The sequence below is a fragment of the Arctopsyche grandis genome, chromosome 3 (genome assembly GCF_051622035.1).
Source record: "Arctopsyche grandis isolate Sample6627 chromosome 3, ASM5162203v2, whole genome shotgun sequence".
In the NCBI taxonomy this organism is placed as follows: domain Eukaryota; kingdom Metazoa; phylum Arthropoda; class Insecta; order Trichoptera; family Hydropsychidae; genus Arctopsyche; species Arctopsyche grandis.
Genome location: NC_135357.1, coordinates 30,365,016 through 30,392,814, shown reverse-complemented (window position 1 = coordinate 30,392,814; position 27,799 = coordinate 30,365,016). Strand labels below are relative to the sequence as shown.

General features: G+C 33.1%; 2 protein-coding genes across 2 annotated transcripts in view; one reads left to right on the top strand and one right to left on the bottom strand.

The window, feature by feature from the left end:
- Positions 1-27,799, bottom strand: part of LOC143909500 (uncharacterized) — a 286,312-nt gene that overhangs the window by 14,908 nt on the left and 243,605 nt on the right. The gene's annotated exons all lie outside the window — the stretch shown is intronic.
- On the top strand, positions 25,312-26,285 carry LOC143909680 (CCAAT/enhancer-binding protein-like). Its single transcript, XM_077427774.1, has one exon. The coding sequence runs from the start codon at positions 25,368-25,370 to the stop codon at positions 26,283-26,285; it is 918 nt and encodes a 305-aa protein (XP_077283900.1). The 5' UTR covers positions 25,312-25,367.

Sequence of the window (27,799 nt, the reverse complement as noted above, 5' to 3'; positions counted from 1 at the left end):
TTGTTGATAAATAATATAAACCTGCGAGTTTCGTACGAGCAAAACAAAAATTACGAAGCTCGGGAGAAAGTTGTTTCTTTAACGCATGCATTCAAAAATTATTGTTTATTATTGCCATTATCACTATAAAAGTAAACGTTTATATACTATAAAAAATACACACACACGCTTTTTTGTAGATCATGAAAACGTGATCAGTAATCGATTCTGAGTCGAAATCTCGAGTTCGAATTTTCGCATGATCACAAAACTTCATCTATTGTTAGTACGTACATAGATAAAGTAAAAATACACAATAGTGTGATCATTGACTAAATATTCTAAAATTGATGGAATAAAATTTAAACGACATTACGTCAAATGATTAGCGAATAACATTATTACATTTTTAAAATTCATATCAAACTTATTTATTTTCTTCACCCTTTGGGTTACGTTAGGTTAGGATCAATATTTTAAATGAATTTAAAGACGTGATTAGATATTTTTTCATATCATGTTTACACAAAGCCAACAAAAGGTCATCTATGTATGTATACGCTGACCATACGTTATTTATTTAAGAGGACAGTCCTTTATTTCATCTCTATGTATTTAAGATTATTATTTATTTTTAAAACATTCCCTTTTGTCCTTTGCTAAATATGTATATTAACGCCCAAATATTTAATGTTGCAATTCATAAATGTTAACAAACCTGTATTGATTACACTGAGCAATAAAAAAAATTAAATTACTAAATTCGAATATGACAATTATTTTTGTTTTTTTTATGAGATATGAACGTTTTAAAAAATGCCCAATTTTTAAAGTTTTTTGGCTTTTACGGTCATTAACTCAAAATCTAGTTACGAATTGTAAATAGGTTTTTTAGCTCTTTTTCCTATTATGCTGTACATTAACATTATAATAATATAATACTATGATTACTAACAAAATTAAATTAAAATTGTAAAATAGAAAATGATCAGTAGATCAGTAGCTATTAAAATAGATATTAGATGTATTAGTGAACAAAATTTAGTACAATAATAAAAAGCATTTAAAAATCAAAATCTAGTATTGTTGTGTCAAAAGTGAGTATTGGAATCAATAGTCAGATAATTTTCGTATTGATTGTGGTTTTTTAATGCTTTAAAATACTTATAATTCAGTATCTAGCGAATTTTAAAAGTCAAAATATACTTTTTTCCGTCATATCACTAGTCACCGGAGCCTGAGGGGGCCGTGTATTGTTCAAAGGTTGTAAATGCATTGTTAAAGGTTTGCCGAACAATGGATAGCACTGTGACTATCCTACCTCTAGACTAATTACTTTACCACGTTTATAAGGATTGGTTTGCTATTTCAATATTATTTTTTATCTAAACGTACTAATTCGAGCGATTAATGTCTTTTACATAAATTTTAATAATGTGAAATAAATATGATTACTTAAAATTCTAAATTTTGTATGATAATATGTTGTAATAAATGTTATCAAGCGTTTTTTAAGTTTAAAAAACAATTCTGTATATGTCCATTATTTTCTCCAAAATATTATAGTCACCGTATCTATGGATGCTATCTTTCTCTAGCTTTTATGTACATATGTCAATTTATATTTTTCGTATGTAAATTTTCTTCTTATCTATCATATGGATCGACCTTGATCCTTTCATCAGTAATTGCGATTTTATTTAAATATATCAAACAGCATCGTCGACGCCTCTTCAAAATATAATCATCATTTATCACTTGATAAAATCATTATACACAGCGCGGGAAGATCACAAAAAAGTAGACTTTCTCAAACTTCAAATATTTCACTAACCGTTTACGCAAATACAGAAAGAAATCAAACATGATACGAGATCAAATTTACTACTTGTTAATTTTAGCAAGTCAATACGATTCGATTTCGGTATCTTTTCATAAGTTTATCATAGTGTGTGGACATAATAATATAATATAATAAAAATCAATCGTGATTAACTCGAGTAGATTCCATTGTAGTATAAATTTAATTTTACGCTCCATATTGCGGTTTGAATTTCATAAGATTTCTTTTTAAAATGACAACCATTCACAAGTAGATCAATTTGTTGTTGTTGTTTTTTTTTGGATTTTCTATAAAAGCGTACTTTTATTTTGTTCCGTAATAATAATATAATCGCACCGAAACTAAAACGTGAAAAACGACGCGTTGCGTTATATTTTCGTTTTTGTTCATTTATTTTTCGATTAACACAATAAAACTTTTCCGCGTCGTTCGATTGTTTATTAACCCTCCCTCACCGAAGTGGGGTATGCAAGTGCCCCAATTTTTACGTTTTTTGTAATAACTATGTGGTTTTCAAAGCTATACACCCTATATTTCTTGCATTCCTAGAATGAACTACAATACATTTATTTTTATAGATTTTGTATGATTCAGAAAAGGGGTACATCGTAAAAAAATACATTTCTACATTTCTACCTTCCAAAGTATGATTTAAAGGCGGTAGCGATAAGTCATGTTTTTGACTGTTCGCTTGCATATACTTGTTGATCGATGAATCAATGCGAGAGAAAGAGACAGCTATATTTTCGTAAGCTATTGTTTTCGTCGCTTTTGGCGCGTGACTATTGAGTCATGCAGTCACCTGTTGGCCTTACCTTTTTGCGATTGTCGATACTTGTCGTTATTAATACAAAAATAGTCAAAAACATGCTATAGGACTAAAACTTTTGTATAAAATGTTTAATAAGATCGGCCTTACCTATGTGCGTATGCATGTTGATGCTTGTCGTTATTTTTTAATACAAAAATAGTCAAAAACATGCTATAGGACTAAAACTTTTTTATGTTGATGTATAAAATGATTAATAAGATATATATTGAACCCATTTGTATTGAGAAAAGCTATATTTTGAATGAAAAATACTGGGGTCTCACTCGACCCCGGTTCCGGACACTCGTTCGATCTCGACGCTTCGTACTTCAAAGGTTAAGCGCAAATATTATTTCAAATTTCGAATTCAAAATGCGCGCGCGCCTTTTAAAATATTGCCACTGCCAAAAATTAATCAACGAATTACAATTAGAACCTATATAGACGTACATTACCGGCATATTAATCCGTTAATTGGTGTTTAAAGGTAATGTTTCGAGCAACGAAGAACTGACACAAATTCCGCGGTCACTTTCGATTTCTGGATATCTCCGTCTCTTTCGCACGCGTTCGTTCTTTCGCTCTGCCTGTCTCTTTCTCGCTCTGCTCAGTGTTTACAACGCTCGATCATTTTTTTTCGTATCCACGCTGATGATCGTATCTCGCGAGCAAAAAATGTATCGGTAATTTATTCACGCTTTTTACGGTTATCTTTGCGGCGAGATTTAATTCACCAGTAAAAGTGGCATTAGACCGTAAAATGAACGGCAAAGTAAAGTAAACAACCGAATTAATTAGCCAAATAAGGATTAAATTTCTATAATCTTTGCTGTAAGTACAATGACAAATAGTTGGTTAGTAACTGTATCTAATATATAATTTGGAAAGAGACTTTGTATATATGTATGTATGTATCCTTCGTTCGTAGAAATCCGTGACGTCATCTAACAAATAATTCGCTTTTTTCCGATTCAAAGTTCCCGGGGGCGCAGATGTCGGGGGCGGAGCCCTAATGCTCTGCCCCCTAGGGGGCACAGACGCCGGGGGTGTACATATAATTTTTTATAAGAGACTTACTATATGTTTGTTTGTTCGTGACAGTCAATTTCATAAAAAAAACAAACGAGTATTCAAATAAATTTATATAAAATAAAACTATTCAAATAAATTTAATTAAATGTTTACTATCAGATTAGTCATGTTTAAGCGGTTTATATTACAAATACCGAGCGAAGCCAGGTAATACAGCTAGTATAGTATATTTGAACGAATACATCCATTCGTTCCAATATATTTTTAATTAAATAAATTTTCGTTATACTAAATACAATTTTTCTTCTTAATTTTTCATTGGATAAAATTAAGTTTAACGAACGATATCCAACTGTGTATTCTACCTCGAGGCAATCTCTTCTTATTGAGAGTGACACAACTAAACCCTTATTTAGAAGTACATATGTAGATATCAGACTTTGGAAGGCTTAACAATGACTAAGGAGCTTAAGCAAACTGCCTACATATAATATTACAATATGTCAAAGTATGGTATAATGCTATAAATAAATAAATCAATGACAACTGATCACACGACAAAAGAACATAAGTGTTTTTATTTGTATTACATACTTATTACGAACTTTTTGCGGGCTATGTTCAGTAGTCGATTAGTTCACTTATCACTGAGTGCACTTGTCACTGTCTTCAACAGTCGTGTGTTCAGTTGTCTGGCCACCAAATAAATATCCAATTTTATAATAATTCCGAAAAATAGTGTATACAAAATGCTTTGTAGACAACTCTACCAGTGCACCACAGCGGAGTGCACTGGTAGAGTTATTGCATATCAATATAGAGGTCGTGGGTTTAAGTCCCGGCCAAATACGCTGCTAGCGAAATCGCGAAAAAAATAGTTATTAAATCACGGATCGACCGTATCCTGTTACAATTTTCCGATTTTTCTAGCTTAATTGTCGGGACAGAACCAATAAATCAGTGTCCGATGGGAGAGAGTATCCACTTGAACAATAGACACCCCGAAATGGGCTAACGGGACTCAGTAAGTGCCCGAACAACGGATACGCTGGGGTTCTCACAGAACGGGGCGAGTGCGGGTAAACCTCAAAAATGCTGCGAAGCGACTTTGGCCTTCCATTTGGAACCCACCCCTACGCAACAGTACTTATGTATGCACAAAAATAGCCTAGCCATATGTGTCGACTTGAGGAGATTCCTGTCATGGCACATATGATGTAGGTATGTAATAAAATAAAATAAAATATCTACATACAACGTCTACATATATTGAATCTATATCTGTGATCTAAGTTTATGATCCAATGAACGAGGGAAGATTTATAGTGTGACACGATTTCGTGCTGCTTGAAGTGGAACTGCATATGTACATATATCTTGATATCGTTGTGTCCTTTTGAAGTCTTCACCATCTGCGTCAACGCTCAAAGAAGCTTCAGCCAAGTCTGTGCCTCATATTCGTATAAATAATGGATCACTGAATCCGTATATATGTACTACAATGACTCTAGTTATGGATACATTAGTTTCAAAATCAATATTTTCATTTGAATAGTGACACTTGTGTGCTACGGTGACCAATGCACATTTTTACCCGAGCGTTCTTTCACAGATCGCGTTGACACACTTTCCAATGACTAGCTTTCTTGTTACTCAAATGGACATTGTGCTATTGCAAAATTCACGGGTTTTTTTATGTACACTTGACAAAAATAATACAATAATGCGCGACACAAAAAACGAACGGAAAAAATGCATACGACTCTGGCGGCACGCACGCCTAAACCGATATGGAGAATCTTCGCACTTTCACCCTCATCTCCAATTCAGACTCAAATCTGAGTAACAAATTTAGCTGGTGCAAGTCACAAGGACTATAATTTACATTGTAATGACCGAATATAATCGTTTAGAACTTGCCGTATGATTTTTTTTTATTTAAACACGTTTCCTGCTCATGCAAACCTACGCACTTCAATGAATTATGTCCTGAAACTTTTAGTAAGTACACCTTATGTTTTTGCAATGTTTGTCTCTTTTTTATCTTTAATTTAATTTGCATTATATTTTTTTTCATTTATATTATTATGTATGGTTTTACTATAATTTAAAGTAGTAAAAACTTATAAAACTAGACGAAAGCTGTGAATATTACGATGTCGGAAAATTATGACATACTTATGTATACGAAATTTCTAGTTTTCGAAAGAGTCGAAATTTTTAGTTTTCTTCCATGACAGTCCCCAAAATATTCTCTTCTTCATAATGGATTTTCTAAGCCCGCTTTAAAGGTCATGGAATTTGACCCTTAAAGCCCTCAACATGAGGCCACCACCCCCCGACGAATACAGGAATCATAATGGATTAATCCATCCTTGCTATATTAACCAGAGAAATGTTATATTAATAAAAGTGGCTTTAGTTGTCATATTGTTGTCAAGTGACGATTGTCCACAGACCAGAGAAATGTAATATTAATAGAAGTGGCTTTAGGTGCTATATTATTGTCAAGTGACGATTGTCCACAGATATTCCTAAATAATTTTAGCATCAGTCGTATTTGATGCTTGGTGCTCGATATATGTATGTCCGATAAAAACTTCTCTGTTTGTTTATATTACTCGCAAGATGGGCAGGCATCGGTAAAAATTGCACAATGCATTCAAAAACACACAATAAACAACATGGGATACACTTTTATAAGTAAATTGATCTGATTGTATTTCGTGCGATGTAGCGTATTTATAGAGACGTGCCGCGTAATATTGACAAAAATTATTTATTCGCAAGGGCCCTATTATTAATCTAAGGTCTAATATTATTACATTTCTCTGATAATATCACCTTTTTGAAATATTAAAACTTCAATTTATCTATCATTGCGTGCGCTTCATTTGATCTTTCCAATTTTAGAATTTTTTAAAATATAAAAACACAGATTTCTAATATATCTACATATGACGGGCTAAAAACCAGACTGATACAAGTGACATTTTCAAAAAAATCTGGTTTAAGTGCTAAAATAATAGCATATATGAAATGCTATTATTTTAGCACTTAAACCAGCTTTTTTCAAAAATGTCACTTGTACCAGTCTGGTTTTCAGTCCGTCATATGTATGTATATTTAAAATTTCCTTCGTTGCTGGAACAGTTAGGACTTAATGTCCCTAATAATAATAATCGTGGTAGGTATCATCATTTGAGTTTTTGATCTTCTCTCTTCCATTCGGGCCACACCAGGATTTTTTGTATTTTAAATTTATATTCTACTAGCTGAACCCGGCATGCGTTGCAATGCCACAATTACGCATGTAATTCCCGTTCCCGTTCCCGTTTCTCGATGTGTTTCGATAAGTGAATGTTTCAGTTTCAAATTAATACTTTATAATCAAATTAAATTACCGTAATGATAATTTGTTGGAAAAACACAGGCGACGAATACATTTGAAATTATTCAATTGTTTATTTATTTTAACGGTCGCTTCTTGAGTCATCTTCGGTTCACAGACGATATAGTTTTAATAGCTCGCGATCCAGCTGACTTACTTAACGGACTAACACAGCTAGACAGGGAAAGTAGGAAAGTAGGATTACAAAATTAACGTGGATGAGAGCAAACTAATGTTAAATATGTAGTTAATGCATGCCTGATAGAATGTTATTAGAATAAAAAAATGCCACTTTGCCTGAAGAAAAAGATCTGCGATCAATGTGTTTTGCTAGTGATGATGTATGGATGTGAAACTTGGACACTGAACGCTAAGACTCCACACAAAGTCCAATGCACCAAAGAGGTATGGAACGCTGTATGCTCGGCATAGCGAGAAAATGCAGGAAGCGGAACACGTGATTGAGAAGTATGACAAGGGTAGTGTATATTAGTGGATAGAGTAAATACACAGATTGAAATGGCAATAGGCGGGCTACGAGGTTAGAAGAATGAACGAAAGGTGGACAAAAGTAGTGCTAGAATGGTACCCGAGAGATGGATGAGAGTTTCGCAAAACAGAGACGAGTGGAAACTTGTTGGAGAGGCCTTCATCCAGCAGTGGACGGCTGTAGATTTTATTTTGTATATTTTCTTATTTTCTTACGTAGACCACTGTGGCGCATTAGATTCTACCTACATATAATGCCACAACGGTCCAAAACTATAAATAAATTTTGAATACAATAAATAAAAAACAATCTGGAAATGATAAAGAAAAAGCTTTAGACAACTTTAACTGACATTTATCGTAGTTCCATCGACGTAACTGCTTGATCTCAAAGCAAAGGTTAAGTGTATATTAAAATATGAGCTCTTCAGAAACTTGCGGTGACTTATGTGGGTTTGAGGGTAATTTATATTATATAATGCGGGTTTATTATTATATCATCTAAGAACTCTAAAATTATTTTAAGTTTCACAACAATTGATCAACATTCAATATCTCTTTGGTTGTTTATCGAATGTAAAAATTCGTATTGTTACATGAAATATGTTATTAATTGTATTCATACGATGTTTGTAATATCTGACCATATATGTCAGGTATTGTTTCGATTTACATGTGTATGTATGTATGTAATAATTATGTATTTAGATGTCTCGTTAATTATGAGTTTTCAATGTCTTGTAATAAATTAGCCATAGTGACGACCTGGAGCTAATCTGTAATGTCACTATGGCGAAATTGTAAAAGATAAATAAATAAATATGAGACCGCAGCACTATCAGTTCCCAACAACTGTACACACAAACATTCTCCAAATGGGTATCGGAAAAGCGTCAACTTGTCCACGCTGACCGAGTGAACACTCAGTTCTGCATTGCTCCGCATTTGAAAAGAGCTTATGATGGAAAAGTGTTCGTGTCTGTCTGTTTGAGAAAAGCCGCCGCGAATGGACCCATTTTCCACCGAGCCGGCGTGTGCATGAGTCGAATGTATGTAAGTGTGCTAATCAAAGCTTGTATAAATTAAAACCAAAACACGTAAAAGAAACAGAAACTTCGGGAAAGTTGCGAAAGAGCTGCGGGTGTCTCTCGCAGGCCAGCACCGCGCTTGCGTAAGACGTGACGTCACGGACTACGTCGACCAATCGCGTGCTCGCTCCACAGACGCTCAATCTCTTTGCCACAAGACCACTCGTCCAAGTCGGTTTACCATGCACTGATTCGGCAGAGTGCGTGCCTGCACGCTTGCTGTCGTTTGATTGATGATTTGTGATGGTCTTTTAGACCATTTGGGAATCACACATGAGAAGTCTTCTGTGCTGAAGTTGGCCGCCTTCGATTGAGACAATGCAAAAGGGTTCTGAGAGTTTATCATCAGACATCACATCATACTCCATCTTTGAGTGAGAGGCACAAGTTCAAATCCTGACCGAATAATCGTATATATTGTTGCGTAATGATAGGACGATCAGTGCACGCCGCCCAATCAGCGTGTGGCACTCATCGTCCACTCAGAGAACCCGACTCATTGACCAATAAAACCGCACAAATAACTGTATGCGCTGAGCGCCCAATATAGTATATATATATACTAGCTTTATTACCCGGCTTCGCTCGGTATTTGTAATATAAACCGCTTAAGCATGGCTAATCTAATAGTAAACATTTTATTAAATTTATTTGAATAGTTTTATTTTATATAAATTTATTTGAATACTCATTTGTTTTTTTTTTATTAAATTTACTGTCACGAACAAGCAAACATATATAGTAAGTCTCTTATAAAAAATTATATGTACAACCCCGGGGTCTGCGCTCCCTAGGGGGCGGAGCCTTAGGGCTTCGCCCTCGGCGTCTGCGCCCCCAGGAACTTCAAATCCTTTGAATCGGAAAAAAGCGAATTATTTGTTCGATGACGTCAAAACAATAGACTGTCGACTATTAATTAAATTGATGAAAAATACAAACATACATACAAACTTTAGTGTTTTATATGTAAGATATATAAATATGGGCGTGATTCATTCGGAACCTGGCTACCACAAGAAGAGGAGCATTAAAGAACTGGAACCTACTGATTGTTTTCTTGTACCTCAACATGACTTGCCTTACCTTTGAATACTCTTCAATATGTTACAGTATAAGCATATTTCAAGTGAAAATGTATTTTAATAATCATTAAATTAACTAATCTTGAATGAATAGGATACTTAACCTAACTTATCCTTACCCTTAAATAATACCAACCCTAACAATCTAATCTTAAATGAATAAAACCAACCGTGAAAATGTAACTGGCTATGATTTCACTGAAACGTCAGTGCAGATATATTTTCACTTGAAATATAATTTCACTGTGACAGATATTATATAACACACACAGCGTAGTGAACTGTTAGAGGTAATGCATACCAGTAGAGAGGTCGTGGATTTAATTCCCGGCTGAATACGCTGATGATGGGATATTGTGGTTATTAAAATACAGATCGGCCGTCTCCAATCAGAATTTTACAATTTTTACAAGGTTTTTATTAGTTTTAAATGATATAATATGTCATGGCACATATGATGGCACTAAGTATGGACAAAAAACTATATTTGATTTTTTAATGAAAATCATTTGTCTTAATGTGATGAGTATTTTTCATTTTTGTGCTAACAGAAATATCTTAAGTAGCCTAATAAAAAAATTAAAAGAAATGTGTCGTCGGTCATGTGTTCGATCCCCACGTGGTAGAATTTTTTTCAATTACCTTTTAAATATATTAAATTTAATATTAATATTTAATTGTTTAATATGAAAAAAAATGGTAAAAACTACCATATAAAAAATATAAAACACTGATAGAAAAATTAATTAATTAAATAAATTTTCAATAGATGGCGGTAAGTTATTTGCCAAGCAGAAACATTAGTAGCAATCAGTATACATATATATATATATATAGAAGTTTTTTGTTTTGTTATTGTATTCGTATATACGTTTTGGCAGTGGTTTAGACTGTGACTGTGTTCGAATCGACTATTATAGTTAAAGAGTGGATAGGAAGCGTGCTTTTTTCCAGGAATCAGGGCGTTTTGGGTCTATTTACAAAGCTAGAGTGCAAAAAAAAGGTTCTTCATAAAATTGAACGAAGCACAGCGAACAATTAACAATGAACGGCACGCTTCCGGTCCTACCTTTAATTATAGTACGGCGAGCGTTATCTCAGACACACAGACGGAAAATTCATATTATATACCTATCGGTGGCCGTCACCGCATCGAAAGTCGAAACATCGAAATCTTTATTCTTGTTCGTTTACCATGCATACAATATTTTCGATCTGTCAACTTAAGATCTTTCAATTTTCGATCTTTGCTTTACGATCTTTCGACCCTCGATGCAGTGAACCAGACCCATATGATGTATGTTAAATTTGGTTATTAAGTTTGCCAACTTCCAAGTTAAATAAATTGAAGTACAAGGCTAATATTGGACTATGAAAATTTTGCAGGAAATAATATGTATAATTAAAATCAGTTAAAATTAACAAAGCAGACAGAATAAGTAAGAAAAATTTGGATACGGAACCATCTCAACAACTAAATCAGAAAAAATAGTCAAATTGACAGATCTCACCAGCGACTGTAGCAAATCGGAAAAGTCTTTCGAGCGTGCTATTAATCAAACTACCAGACGTCAGCTCGAAAGTTCAATGTCCTGCCAACTTGGCTATATATCGTGGATTTAAACGAGATTTTTTTGCTTTTTCTCAAGTCTTCATTCTTGAATGGATCCAAGAGGTGTCTAGCACCACAGATTGACGGCAGCTGGGTTCTCAGTTCGTCGTCACTCTCACTGACACGAATCTGTGGCTGGCGGACTCGTTCCGAGCGGCCGCCGACGCACGTAACACCCGTAACAGACCGCAAGAAAGTAGGCAACAAGCGCGGTGAGATAACACCAACAACGCCATTGTTGTTTAGCCACAGATTTGCTAGTTCCTTACCATTCGTTGCCAGGCAACATACCTAAGCCGTTTCCGAGTCGGACGACTACGCACAAACAGCCGCTGCTCATGCAATCGGATCTTGAAAGTGTTTAGCTAGAGTCTGATCATTATCTTCTGCAGCACCTGCCATAAGAAAGCTTTTATTAAATCGAATTTTTATTTTTTTAAATTTATACTATCCTTATCAAAGCATAAATCGCCACAAAACTTCTGCCGATACACCAACAATGATCATTATTACAAGCTTTACTCTATTAGTCCAGTGACATTCCTGCCCGTCAAAAATTACGATCTAATTTTGAACCACTTCCACTCTTTAGGTGAATCGTACGCCATGCACGTGCTCATGGTTTCCAGTTGGGAAGGGTGTTTCTTCAGTCATTGTGAATTCGTACGATCTTGTTATTTCGACAAGTTTCTCCTACATTTCTTCTAATATTGAAATCAACATTATTGATTGCTGTCAATACAAGGATAAAATATTGTTACGTATACTAAACAGAGCCGCCGAGTAATTGCGATCGGATTAGGCCGGGTAGCGTCCTGAGAGACCGTGTGACCGGGGTAAGTGGTTTTAAGGATTAGCGACAAGCTAAGTGCATGAAACAATGATTGCACTTCTCATACCGTGGGAATACATATCCGAATACGTGACTATACATACAGTAGGTAAACAGATTAGACGTCCTGAGAGATCTACCCCTTATAAGGCGGTACGTAGGCGATATCAGGTCATTCTGGACGGAGCACTGGCAATGCGTGTATCTCCTTAATCATCAATAAATGCTGTGAAACGACTGTTGGCCTTTTACTTGGATCCTCCACCCACCCCTACGCAACAATATCACTCTAATTTTGAACCATTTCCACTCTTCAGGTCACACTGAATCGTAGGCCATGCACGTGCTAATGGTTTCCAGTTGGGAAGGGTGTTTCTTCAGTCATTGTGAATTCGTACGATCTTGTTTTTTCGACAAGTTTCTCCTAAATTTCTTCTAATATTGAAATCAACATTATTGATTGCTGTCAATACAAGGATAAAATATCACTCTAATTTTGAACCACTTCCACTCTTCAGGTCACACTGAATCGTACGCCATGCACGTGCTCATGGTTTCCAGCTGGGAAGGGCGTTTCTTCAGTCATTGTGAATTTGTACGATCTTATTTTTTCGACAAGTTCCTTCTACATATCTTCTAATATGGAAATCACCGTTATTTATTGCTGTCAAACCTATGTCAATACAAGGAAAAAATATCACCAAGTTTCTACCATATTTCTTCTGATATGGGAAGCACCGTCATCGATCACTCTCAAACGTATGTCAATGCAAGATAAAAATATCAGCGAAAACACTTCAGGGGGTGATTTTTGGCCTGGATGCTACATATAGCGTAGATCAGGCGTCCTAGCGTTTTTATTACTAGCTTTTTATTAGCTTCACTTTGTTAGTTCAGTGACACTCCTGCCTATCAAAAAATTGGGATTCGATTTTGAACCACTTCCATTATTTATGTCCCTTTGATAAATAATAAATCCGTTAATAAATCTGTCATGAAGCTAAAGGAGTTTAATCATTAACGAACTCATTAAAAATTACATCGAAATCTGGTATTAAATCGAAGCGATGGCAGCTGTGAACATATATAGCAATTCAAACACTTCTGTCTGCCGCTCCTTCGCAACTTACAGGATCAACAGTTAAACAGCTATAACAGTTACTTTTTTCACTCTCATTTACTTTAATCTCATATAAACATAATATTAAAAGCTTTTATAGTTCCTCACATTCGTTTTCCATTCATTAATAGATAAAATAAAATTATGTATTGGTAAATTCGTCTGGTACAGGTCTTTCATTTGACAAAAAGTCTCATCTTGTAAAAATACTGTATACATACGAATTACTAACAGAGCGATTGTATATGCCGGCAAAATATAATTTAGTCAGCGGTAAACGGACTATTTCGCATATACCGATCTCGCACACGTCACCAAAATCTCGATCATGAAATATCTGGCACTTGAAAATATCACATTTACGAGAATTCAAGTGCCAGATATTCCGTATTTGCAATTTTCGTGGCAACAATTGTCGTGTGCGAGATTGCCATGTGCGAAATAGTCCGTTTACCGCTTGCTAAGCGATGTTTCTGCCGGTATACAATTTACATGCATTTGTTTCCAATTCACACACAAATTATTAATAGATAAGACTTCGTGAATTAAAAGATCTGTATCTGATCCATCGCGCTACTTTTCTGTCACCGAAGACTTAAATAGTATTAATAATAGTAATTTAGCTATTACTATTATTAGTCACTTTTTTTACAAGCCTCTTCTAAGCTTGTTCTTACTTAATAGTGCAATGACAAGCTGTTCGTCTCAAATGTTCAGGCTCTATTGCCATTCAAATCAATCAATTCGAAATGTAGAATAGATAAGCATTTCTCAACCGGATCTACATATGTTTGTTTACGATTATGGGAAAGGTAGTACATATAATAGATACCAAGGCTTATGTACATTATTAGTTGGGACAATCGTACTATATACATTATATATGTACATATATACATACCAAGTAGTACAAGATGCTGGAAATATAACCTACTTTGTATCTTGCATTGACATCAACGGTAAAATGTGTGCGCATACATATGTCGGTCAAATGCTTCATAACAAGTAACTATGTAGATTAGTTACTATTTTAGGAATTTTTCATACACATGGATAGTGATCATTTTTTGGGTAGTTTTACTTTCTTTAGAACAATTTTCTTATTTGTGTAATCTTTTGATTGGGATGTTTGTTTCTTTAAACGTCGAGTATAATCTTACGATGGTATAAAATCTTTCATTAAATCTCATTTACCGTTCATCTTCTTTTAAAATGAACTAATTGTAAAGTTAGTACGACTTCTTTTAGTTGTTTTTTTTTTGGTAATTAATAGGTACGGTCTTGGTAAGTATGAAGCATGCTATTGCACCATGGAGATGTTGGAACACAATATGTTCGTATATCCGTTGAAAAGAAGTGAAATTACAATTTTCCTCGATAGCCATCTGTCGAAAATGGGTCTCGAAAGTCGGACGCGAGATCCTTTTCTCAGAAGTTATCTTGTTTTGGGGTTTTCGGTGAATCACGTTATCCTCGGACACATGAGTGGGTCTTATTTTCGAGCAAAGGTCCCAACTGTTTACTTTCACCAATAAAGTTTCTTGCGGCGTCGAAAGTGCGGTGAAATTTTTGACGATCGAACCAACTTGGTGGAGAGAAATTGAAACCCGATGCAGCTAAAGGGTTATTAAGCACAATGCAACTTGTATACCATGTGTGTATATATAATATGTATGTATATGCTATCCATGGTGAATCTTCAGAACCAAACATTTGGTAACGCGTTGACATTATCTCATGATTATATAAAGTCGAAGAAGTAGGATGAATTTTGAATTTTTTTTCGCGTATAGCCATAATAAACAAACAAATAATCAATTCAGGCGTAATAAACGCTAATAACGTCTTGTCGAATGATTTCTATTTACACACGCTGGATAAATTATACGTCGTTGAGAAAGGTGAATGATTGGCCAATGCCTCCTCCACATATATATTTAAAATTTGAATAAATAATTCGATGTAAAAAATATATGTATATTGAGGAAAATTTCTTAATTTTGAGTTTTTGGTCGCGAGTACTACATGTTAATTATATAATGTGTTGCATTGGTTATAAGTATAAATTAATTCAATCGGGTCACAGAATGATTGAAAGCCTCTGATGTTCGTATGTTGTCAAAGGTCAAAGAATTTGATCAGAATTAATTTACTTTTAGTTAGATTTAAACTTTAACATATGTAATTTTTAAATACAAATAAATGTTAGTCACATATCAAAAGAAAGAATGCTACTGTCAAAAATTTCAAAAAAAAATCGGTGAAATTTCTTATATTTTAGTAATGTTATATTAATAGATATAGAATACATTATTATATATGTAGAATACGTTATTCTATATCTATGGTTATATTATATTATGTACGTATTTGCATTACATATGTATGTACGTATTTGCATTACATATGTACATATGTTACAGTTGAAGTGTATCTTCCAGTTGTTATATATTTTGACTAGTATATTCCAACTAACCTGGTACCAACTGCCGTTATAGTTGAAGTGTATTTTTAGTTGTAATAGATTTTTACTAGTTGGAATATATTCCATATAACCCACTTCAGGTGATTCATATGGCGAATCACATTCCAACTGATCAAAGTATATTACAACTGAAAATACAGTTCAACTATAAGTTAGTACCAGGTTAAATGGAGAGGTTAGGTTTTCGTGAAAACGTCACTAGACTAGAAAAATTGATTTGGAAAGTCACATTTTTGTTTTGAACACATTCTTAGAGCTATCGTAATGCGATAATGATTACCTTTATTCTTAATACCTAGCAAATATTAACGCATTATTGAATTCTAAAGCATTCGTATTAATATTAGAGCTGTCAAAACTCAACTGTTATATTACAACTGGTGCACTGTTGAAAGTGTATTTGCGCTTGAAGAGATATACATAATTTACTAGTTGAATTGAATTCGAATAAGAATGACCTAAAACGCCAGTTGGAATATATTATGCCAACTGAAAATATACTTCGGCTATAACATGTATATTGTATATACATATGTATGTATGTATATATTTAAATTTATTTATTTAAAAAAAAAAACAGCATTGCAATTTACATAAATAGTATTGACACCAAAAATGTTTCCAATGATCATTAAAAACAAAAATAATAAATTTATCATTATTCAATGATTAATAAAAACATTGAATAATGTTATATATGGGATATAAAAATATACACATGTATTACTGAGAAAAACGATCAAACAATAGAAAATTAAAGCAAGAAAGAGAACAACAATCAATATGAAGGGAATATTGTTAAAATAAGAGCAAGATCTGTATTAAAAGAAATTACATGAATAGTCGATAGAACAGGGAATTATATCAAATAATTTAGAATTACGGAAGGATCTGATTGGACATTAAAATAGGATCTTACTTAATTGACTAACAATATATGTAATTCAAAAGCTAGCAAAAAAAATACTAGATTCTAAGGAAACAAAACCATAATTGTGAAGAAATCTGGAATGGCAGAAGAAATGGAATTTGTGCTTTCTAAATAATATAAATCTTTCTAAAATAAGAAGAAAGGATAGCGATAGAATGAATTCCAAACAGAACCTACTTGCAAATTCCAGATGACTTCTTACAAATGAATGACAACGCAAGCAAAGCCAGGCAACATTACTATGGGATATAAAGGGTCATGTGTGCCATATACGAGCTCATCGTCTATTTTGCTCCTCAAACAAGTAACTTCAAGTAGTAATTGATGTATGCAGAGTATGATTATTTTGATATACATATGTACATATATACATACATACATAAATACATTATTTTTTAAATATTTAGACGCATCTCAACACTTACTGTATATTACACGTCTTATTTATCATGTAAATGTAACGAATAAAATCTACAAAGGGACTCGGTATGACGTAACCTACCTATTAGTGAATTAAAAACGTACATCAGAAAGTGTAAAAGCTTGTAATATTAAGGTTATTTGAGATGAGAGCAAATGAGAGTGAAAAAAGTAACTTTTACCACGATTTAATTTAATTGTGAAGGAACAGTTGAAAGCCACGTTTGGATATCTATGTAGCTGTTATCGCTTCAATCTGACACAAGATTCCGACATTTTTATTTTTCACATAGATATATTCCAGGAAGGCTTGACAGGAAGACCCCAATGCGCCTTCCTGAACAATTGCATAATTACAGACAATACAGATTTTTTTATTATTACATAAATCACTGTATTTCCAGAAGCTGAAGAACACGAAATAACAATTAATTTAATTAATTAATACAGAATTAATCCATTGAGACATCTATGGATTTTTAGGTTTTTTACATAATTTTCACAAATTATACACAATAAATACAGAAGATTTGTGACAACAGGAAAGGATTTTTTTTGCCAATTTTGAAGAACCGTTTCAACAATGATCAGATTAAATTGGCAAACTCTGATATAACCGATCTATTTGGAGTCACAATTATCACCAAATCTAACCAGCAATATGGCGGATCGAACCCACTGATCACTACCATTAAGCCAAACTGCTGGCTTAATATAGTTAGTCAATGATTTAACTCCTCAAGTTTCATGGCAGATACATTAGCTTTCTTCAATGTTAACTAGCCCCCAGATGTCGGTAAAATATCAAAGCAATCTATAGAGTGAAAGTGGTTAAAAATCAGATCAAAATATTTTAAAGGTAAAGAATTTCATGGAATTTTAACGAAGCTAATAAAAATCTTGTAAAAACGAGGAGACTTCCACGGCACGCCACTGGTACAAATACTATATGTACTGTGTCAGCAATTTCTTGTTTTAAGAAGACATTCAATCAACCTGAGTCTTTCAGTTTGTATGAGATACTATGTGATATATGCGAAATATTTTTTTTTATTATAAAATCGACAAAAATATATTTGTCGACTTACTGCTCGTAAAGTCACAAATTAATCTATTTAAACAAATCTCTAAAAGTATATTTATTTTATTAATATTTATATCTATCGAGTGAAAAACTTGAATATATGATACAAAGGATGTAAAAAGTACACGTTGCGACCAAAACTTTGAAGTTTGTTCGGCCACGCACGAATTTTGTTAAAAAATCTCACTTTCTATTTGGAAGAACAATATCCGCTTTTGAATATGAATGAGCGTTCGCGCGCACTGACACATATATATCTGTCCTTTACTAACGCGAGAGTTCGAACATGCGTGCGAGCGAGACAATGTATAACACTCGATACAACAGCGGAAAGAAATCACATTCCTAATTCGCAATTTCGAACGCACGCTTAATTGTTGCCAGATGGAAAAAAAAAACAAAAACAAAAGAAACGATACGCCCCATTTAATCATATTTATCACGTGTGTCCATAATCTTCGTATTACGTTGTATAATTTAGTTTTGATAAAATAATTGCACAGAGATATTTGTATTCTATTATCAAATGCTCGTTGCATTTGGCATTATTTTTTTCTTATTATATAATGTTTGAATTATTTAAATGCGGCATCATATCCATATTATATCGGTCAGATTGAGACATGAGCGTGAATGCAAATTTTATCGCTTGTAACGGTGATAGTGGAAATTTACGTTTGAATAAAATCGGCGCATATTTAATATGAAATTGCAATAAAATTTTCGATTTGCAATACATTATAATACATTTAATATATTCAAAATGTTGCATGCTATTATTATGTCACGCGTTACGGACAATATATGCACTCATCTGTCAAACTGAACGTGACAAATTAAGATAGTACCTACACATGTATATATGTTTTTTTATTTATTATTAAATTCTACGAGCAACATATGTCAACGATTAAAAAAATTATAGTATAACCGCACAAATTTGGCTGTTGATAATTCTATGTAGATAATACTTTGTGATTGTAGTTTTTTTAACAGGATTATACTTAAAAGTATAGGAACATGACTACCTAAAACATTTTTTTTGTATTGAGTAATATTGCTTTTGATGATAATCGATGCCTGTAATATGTTGAACCGACTTCAGAATCGTTGTGGTTAACTTTGGATACTAAAAATGATCTTTTTACAATTTTTAGTTTAATATACCGACACAAACCCGAAATATAATGTAAATTTTCGTACTGAAAAAATTGAAGTCTATCCATAAGCGGCATACTTATGTTTTTTATTGATATTTTATAAATTTATATGCAAAGACATTGTTTATCTTAATCAAATGAAAGTGATTTTTTATTGTCAAATGATTGAGGTCGCGCATACATACATATATTACAATGAAATAATATACAACTTCTTTCAGAGAACCGGAAACAATACTTTTCTATTGTTATTTTTAATGTGTTTTCAAAAAAAAATTCAGTTAAATGATAAAAATATATGTATTCATGTATGTAAGTACATACAATGTATACTGTCAAAAAATGTTTAAAAAGCAATTTATAATTAAAACTTCACTGCTGGTTATAAATTTTTCAAACCACGAATGATATGATCAATAGAAGGTATTTGTAAAAGCAAATATGAAATAGTTTTACAGTCGTAAACCACTTTATATCTTATCTGATCACGTCACTACAGTCTGATATAAACTATTTATTAATTTATCCATTTTCTCAGTACAAAGTATTCAAGCAGGGTCGGCTCAAGCCTGGAGCCAAGTAGACTTCGACAAAGGGCCCTGTGGTAAAGGGCGAATCGTGGGGTGTTTAATCTTAAAGCAATATTTATTTTTTAATATCGGCGCAAAAATATTAGAATTGTACTTATTGAGCACTTAGAGACAGCCAAGCCGTAGGCTAAACGCTGGAAAACCCGAACAGTTAGGAAAAAACAATACCAGGTATATATAGGTATACTTATCAAAATGGCACAGCTTGTGCACGTGATACTTTTGGAAAAAAATGTTATATTGGGCGTTTATAACCATAATGGCCTAAGGCGTCATATACCCTCGAGCCGGCCCTGCGGACCGATACGCGAAAACAATTTGTATCAGGTATATACATATATACCTGGTATATACAGATGAGAGGGAGGGGGGGGGAGCTGGGGTAAAGTTTTTTCTGACACAGGCCCGGATCACTTGAGGGGCCCGTGTCAGAAATTATTCCTGTTATATCACACTTTCTTATTCAAACTAGAACAACAAAAAATTCAAAATTGATGTCAAGTCAATGAAACTACTTTATGAATTTCCAAGGGCCAGGAAATTTTAAACTGTGTATTTATATTATAAATTGAAGGAAGTTTTTTAAAAGAATTGAACATTCAAAGATTGATAACAACTTTTGCCACAGTGAAATGAACAAAGATATATGGTTTTTAGACGATTTTCTTAAATATATCAACTTTTTAAATTGTTTAACATTCATTATCTTGCCGAATTCGTTCATTTGCCTTAATTCGTGTTAAACTCTATTTGCATTGTGTACTACATATATGTTTTCATTTTATTCTATTAATTTTTCTGCTCTATTGTTTTTATTCATAGTATTATATCGTAAATTTAAACTAAAAAAAATTTTTCGAACACAAAATGCAATTTTTTTTCCGAGAATACATTTAAAATACGATAAGGTATTGAAAAAAATATAAAGTTTAAAAATAAACCTTTTAGTCATATTGGGCGCTGGAAACCAAACTGGCCCGAGGGTGTTACATACCCTCAAGCCGGCCCTGCGGACTGATACGTAAAAACAATATCAGGTATATGTATGTATGTATATCTCAAGCTAGAACAACAAAAAATATCACAAAATGAAAACTAATTTAAGAACTTCTATGGGCCAGGAAATATTAAACGATGCTATCAATTAAAACAGGATTTTTTAAAGAAATTAGAAATACAAGGATTGGGTACAGATTTTTTTATATTAAAATGAAAAAACTTAGTTTTTTATGATGTTTTTCTAAAATATACAAAATTTACAAATTATTTGAATTGTGTACTATGTATATATTTTCATTTTATTGTTTTGAATGTTCTACTTTATTATTTTTATTCTTAGTATTATGCACAAAATGCAGATTTTTTTCCGAGAGTACATTTCAAATGCGATAAGGTATTGAAAAAAAAGAATGTTCAAAAATAAACCTTTTGTGGGTATTGGGGACTGGAAAATAAAATTTGTTGAGGGCATTACATACCATCGAGCCGGCCCTGCCAAACAAGTTTATGTACTTTCCAGGCTAGAACCACAAAAATATCTCAAAAAAATCTAAATTACAGAAGGTTTGATGAAAAGTCAATAAAAATTAACTTTTATGAATTGAAGGAAGTATTTTAAAGAACATACATAGAATGATTAGTTACAGATTTTGAGAATTTAAAAACTGTTTGACGTTCATTATAATACCGAAGTCTTTCATTTCCATTTTATATGTATGTTTTCATTTAAAATCGTTTTAATTGTCGTTCTTCATAGTATTATGTAATTTTTTTAAATGTGAATTTAAATTTAAAAAAAAAAAGAAAATATATTTCATACGTATTGGAACATATGGAAAGTTTAAAAATAGACCTGTTTTGTTATATGGTGCGCTGAAAACTAAAATTGCTTAAGGGCGTCACATACCCTAGAACTGGCCCTGTATTCGAGTCAAGTTATATTTATTTATTCGTGTATAAATACACACATATAATATGTATTCGACTTACATACATTGTAATTTGATGTTAATATGCTACGTGTATATTTAAGTATATCTTATTAACAATAAATCATATGAGAGGGTAAAGCAGAGCCCTGTTTCGGAATGATAAATCAGCTGTTCGCGTAAATATCACGCACACGCATGAATAAAATGAGTACGTGTATCGCTCGTAAATCCTTTCTCACTATCGCCGAATAATACCATAGACGTGGAGTGGCGTCTGTTTATACGATTTATTTTTTTTGCTTTGAATTTATTAAACTGATTTCTTTATTTAAAACCCGATAAGAATGCATCGATGCACCCAATAGCTTGACATACCCGTGACAAGCGGGATTTCACTTTTCACATTATTTGTAGTCTCGATCGTCTTATCTGTTGTTTTAATCGCATATGCAGTAAAAACCCACCCAGGGTGTGATTCAGCACCGCAAATGTAAATTATAAGGTGGACTTTTAAACCCAGATATAATTTTGTGTCAAACTGAGATGTTAGCACAACTACAAGTCATACTATTACAGAAAAACATTCTGACGGTTATATCAGAGTCAAATAGATTACTTTAAACTTGTGATGAGGAAACATTTTTAAAAGATTCAGTTACAAAATTAATAAAGTTGTGTAATATAAAATATCCCGTATTATATGTTTGTACATTTTATTCAAAATTAAATCGACTGCCGTAAAGATAAGTATCCCCTAAAAATGAAATAAATCTTTTATGATTTTAGGCGAATTTATAACGGATAGAACGCTGTTTTTCGAGAAAAAGGAGTGTATGAAATGTATTTTATATGGATAATAATTGATTAAAATAGAATATGCAGATTGTAGAATGTAGATTGTCACATACGGCAATAGATAATCCGAAAAAATTCAAATCTATTAATATATTTGTCGGTAAATATTAAAAGTAATTTAAGATAATTATTAAAAATACATCAATTTGAATCATTGACGTTTGTGATACATCAATTTCAATCGTTGACGTTTATAATATATCAATTTGAAACATTGAGTGTTTTTTTTTATACTTCAACATTAGCAATGATAAAACTGGAAACTAATGTATAATTATTTTATTCTAAACCACAAAAAAAAATGTTTTTCATATACATAGACACAATAAGTATTGTATAAATTGAAATGACTATTGAAAAAAATATTATTTAATATAAATTAAAGAGCTTATTTATCTATCAGTAGCTTTTAAAATAAATATAAGATGTATTGTGAACATAATATAGTAATAATAAAAAGCATTTAAAAATCAAAATCAGTATATGAATGCTTTGAATGAAGATCCATCATTGAGAGTGTTGAATCTATTAAATATGTTCTTATGTGTACTTACATATATAAAAATAATGAATAAAAAATACCTTTTATTATTACTTTATTATGTTCACAATACATCTTATATCTATTTTAATAGCTACTGATCTACTGATCATTTTATATTTTACAATTTTAATTTAATTTCGTTAGTAATCATACATAGTGTTATATTATTCTAACGTTAATGTACAGCATAATAGAAAAAATAGTTTAAAAACCTATTTACAATTCTTAATACAGTTATTTAAATTTGTATAATAGTATGTAAAATTAATAGTATGTAGTATATCGAACTATTGTCGTGGTTTTGAATAAATTTGTTTGACATCAGTTTTATCATTGATTATGTTTGGCATGAAGAATCGATCAAATAAGTTTTTTTATATATGTATATACATATATTACACTTTTTTTTCAATGGTCGTTTTTTTTGGTTTTTAAACGCTTTTTATTATAACTAAATCATGTTCACAATACATCTTATATCTATTTTAACGGTCTCCGTGACGGGACAGAATGTTAAATTACAGAAAACGCAAATATCGGAAGGCAAAGATCGAAAATCGAAAGATCTTAAGTCGAAAGATCAAAAAAAATGGTGCATGGTAAACGGTACGGTATTAATGTGCGCGCGCAAAATACCGGAGGAAAATCATGTTCCTCTTGTTCCTGTTGTATCCTGCTCGCGCAAATTAAGTGACTATGTACCGTTTACCATGCACCATTTTTTTTTGATCTTTCGACTTAAGATCTTTTGATTTTCGATCTTTGCCTTCCGATATTTGTGTTTTCTGTAATTTAACATTCTGTCTCGTCACGTAGACCCCTATTTTATTTTAATAGCTACTAATCTACTGATAATTTTCTATTTTACAATTTTAATTTAATTTCATTAGTAATATGTATTATATTATTATAATACATAATATTATTATAATATGTATTATAATATTATGTAATATGTATTATATTATAATAATAATTGATGAGTATATTATTTTCGTTATGTATTAATTTATTTATTTATTTATTTAATATACTTGGGGGAGGCGGCAAAGCCGATAGGCCCAAGGGGTTTGAATAAACATATTTTACAAATTATACATATATGCAATAAAAAAATGAGAAAAATTAAAATAATTTAAAAAAAAAACAATGTTAAAATAAAATAAAATAAAAAAATATATAAACAAAAAAGATAAAAATACAGAAATATGATTATGGGAAAGAAGAATCACAAAAATCGTTTGGTTTTAAAAAAAGTATCAAGTTTATTCTTAAAAATATTAATATTAATAGAGGTTACTAAATCGTTGGGAAGACTATTCCAAACTGAAACCAGTCTGTTAGAAAATAATGTATCACTGATCAATTTATTAGATTTATCTTTTTGGAGTCTAAGCGAGTGACCTCTGAGGTGAGTGTTTGTGTTGAATGAAATAACATTAGACATAAGACAATTATGTTTAATTGTTATTTTGTTTTTTTGTGATTTACTTTTTGACCATTGTGGCGCTTTAGGAATTCCTGTTATGCCACAATGGTCTGTTTAGAATAAATAAATAAATAAATAATGTTAATGTACAGCATAATAGGAAAAAGAGCTCAAACATTTATTTACAATTCTTAAGCATTTATTTTTTTTAATATATAGAAACATATTTAATTTTTATTTAAACTGAACATTATCAATGATGAGACTGATCTAAAATAATTTTACTCAATATCTCGAAAATATTTATTCAGTCCACCGACCAAATAATACCACCCGGTAAAGGATGTCGAAACAGATAAGGAGCACTTTTATAATATGTAATTCAAAAATATAGACATGTATGTGTGTGTGTGTGTGTGACCGGTACGCCACTGTGCAGAAGTGCAGTTTAGTAAAATGCGATGGGTGTGTGTGACTTTGTTGGCTTCCGCGTGAGCGTGAGCGTTGCAGTGCACTCGGCATCGACTGTCACTAGAGTTAGTCAGTAGTGCGTCGGCGGCCGCGCCGGGTAGACGTAGCAGTCGGCTCGCTCGCATCCCCAGCCAACGCACAACTTTGCCAAAACACCGAAACCACCCCAACCACCCCCAACAAACGACATGGAGTCACCACAGATGTACGACAGCGGCGGGGGCGCGGGAGGACCCGGCGACATGAAGAAGTCGCAGCCTCACAACAACAACAACCAACCGAACGCCGTCAACCACAACCAACCCCTGACCCACAGGCCGAGGCACCTACCCCAATACCAGCACCCAGAACTCGAAGAACTCACCGGCCAGGAGATCAGTCTCGATCTCCAACACCTCATCGAAGACCAATTCCGCGACCAGGAAGGCCTCGCCCTACTCCAAGAGATACTACCCGGAGCCAGATCGACAGTCAACACCAATGGCGTCTTCCCTAGACCGGCCATGTCTTACATGCCGCAGGGAGTTCATCAAGGTGCGTACTCGGAACAACCCCAAAGTCCTCCCGTCAAAGAGGAACCTCCTGAAGCGCACGACTATCAGAGACAGTGCCAACAACGAGGACCTTTACCATTGTCGGCAGCACCTTTCCCAACGGCAGCACCTTTCCCTACGGGCGCCACTTACGCGACAAACGGAGCAGGGGGTAGTTTCTTACCCCCCGGAGCTCCGCCGCATTTAGCAGCCCTCAAGCACAAGTCTCTACACCCCCACAACCACGGACATTCGAGTTCGAGCAGTCGTCGCCACGCCGGAAAGGCCCTGGACAAAGGCACCGACGAGTATAGAAGAAGGCGCGAGAGGAACAACATCGCCGTGCGGAAAAGTCGCGAAAAGGCGAAGGTTCGCTCCCGGGAAGTCGAGGAGAAAGTCAAGTGCCTCGTTCGGGAAAAGGACTCGCTGATCAAGAGGCTGGAGGCGATTTCCGGCGAGCTGACCCTCCACAAGCAGATGTATGTGCATCTGATGAACCTGAACCATCCCGAGATTACGGACTTGTGTCGCAGTATGCTCAATCTGGGCTCGGGACAGGACCATCCCATGTAGCCTGCTGCCATCGGATCGGCAGACTTCGGTGCTTGTTTTGTGCGTGCGAAAATTTGACACAAATATATATACTTAAAGTGGGTATACAGAAATTTGTCGGCGTGCAACAAGTGCTCGTTGATTGTGCGTTTGTTTTGTGTGAGAAGCTGTGCGGCCAGTCGAGTGAGAGTTTGCGGAGGGCCCGAATACCATAGATCTCTTCATGAATAACCTGCTAATTTTAATTTAATTTATGTATGGTTTTTTTTTTTTTTTTGATATGATAATAATAAGTAACAACGAATTTTTTTCTTGACGGGCTAAAACTGTCAAACCAAATATTTTAACTTACGACACACACGTATACAAATATATATATTTTTAATAATAATAAAAACATTTAACAACCGTTAAAAATCGAGATTTTATACGTATCGTTCGATACAATCTAGAAATTACGGGTATACCATGTAAGGTAATTTTACGTGTTTTTTTTTTTCGTGGTTTAATTTTATTTATTTGTATGTTTATTGAAAAAATGTTACCATTTCGTACAAATTTTATTTTTATTATTATGTACACGGGAGTTTCGCGTTATGTAAAAGTACAATTGGAAATAATTCACCGTTGAAACGAGGTTAGATCGGCGGCTCTCAAAGTGACTTTCCCTCGGACAAAACCTCAAATGCGATTTCGTAATAGGGTGACCGCAAAACTGTAATGCATATTAATTTCTTTTTGATAAACTTTTTTTTTAAATCAAATTCGTATGAATAAAATTTTTCCCTTACGCGCTCCTCATATATACATATAATAGATACATAATAATAATATTCCCAGCAAAAAAGAATTTTGTTTAGAAATGAAACTGATAGTTTTTTAATATATTTTATATTCGTTTATTAACGACTGCATTCAATGTAAATTCTGAATGTATGAGATTTTATTATACTTAGACCGTACAAGAAAACTTTAATTCACTAGAATGAAATTCAATTTTATTTATTTAAATTAATATTTATTCGAAACGTGTGAATCGAAGTCATTCTTCGTACTGTGTAGTTTTTTTTACTATATATTTTTTTAACTTTTCTTATAATAAAGTTTTATTAAAAGAGTCATATTACATTCTAGTTTAAATAAACAAAAAAAAAATCATATTTTTGACTCTTTCTAGGCTTAGTACAAAAATTTATTTAATTCGGTAGATTTGTCGAATATTCACATCATTTGCATCATTGACTATCGACTATTTCACCTTATTTTACTTTTTTGTACTGTCTCGTTAAATTTTCAACAAACGGAGATAATTTTCAATTAAATTTTGTCTATTTTTACAAGCTTTTTATTATTCTTAATTATATTTGTGTAGTTAAGTCATTACCGTGCGTAACCTGCGTACATCACCGAAAAAAACTTTCTACTTTCGTTTTCGTTAACAAAGCTGAATCAAATTTCGTCTGGTTTGGTCTGACCAAACGGCAAATTTCACTTTTTCCTCCTCGCACACACGACACTGCAAATTTCAAGCCTTT

Coding starts and splice junctions, on each gene's coding strand:
- LOC143909680 (XM_077427774.1), top strand. CDS start 25,368: ATGGAGTCACCACAGATGTACGACAGCGGCGGGGGCGCGGGAGGACCC.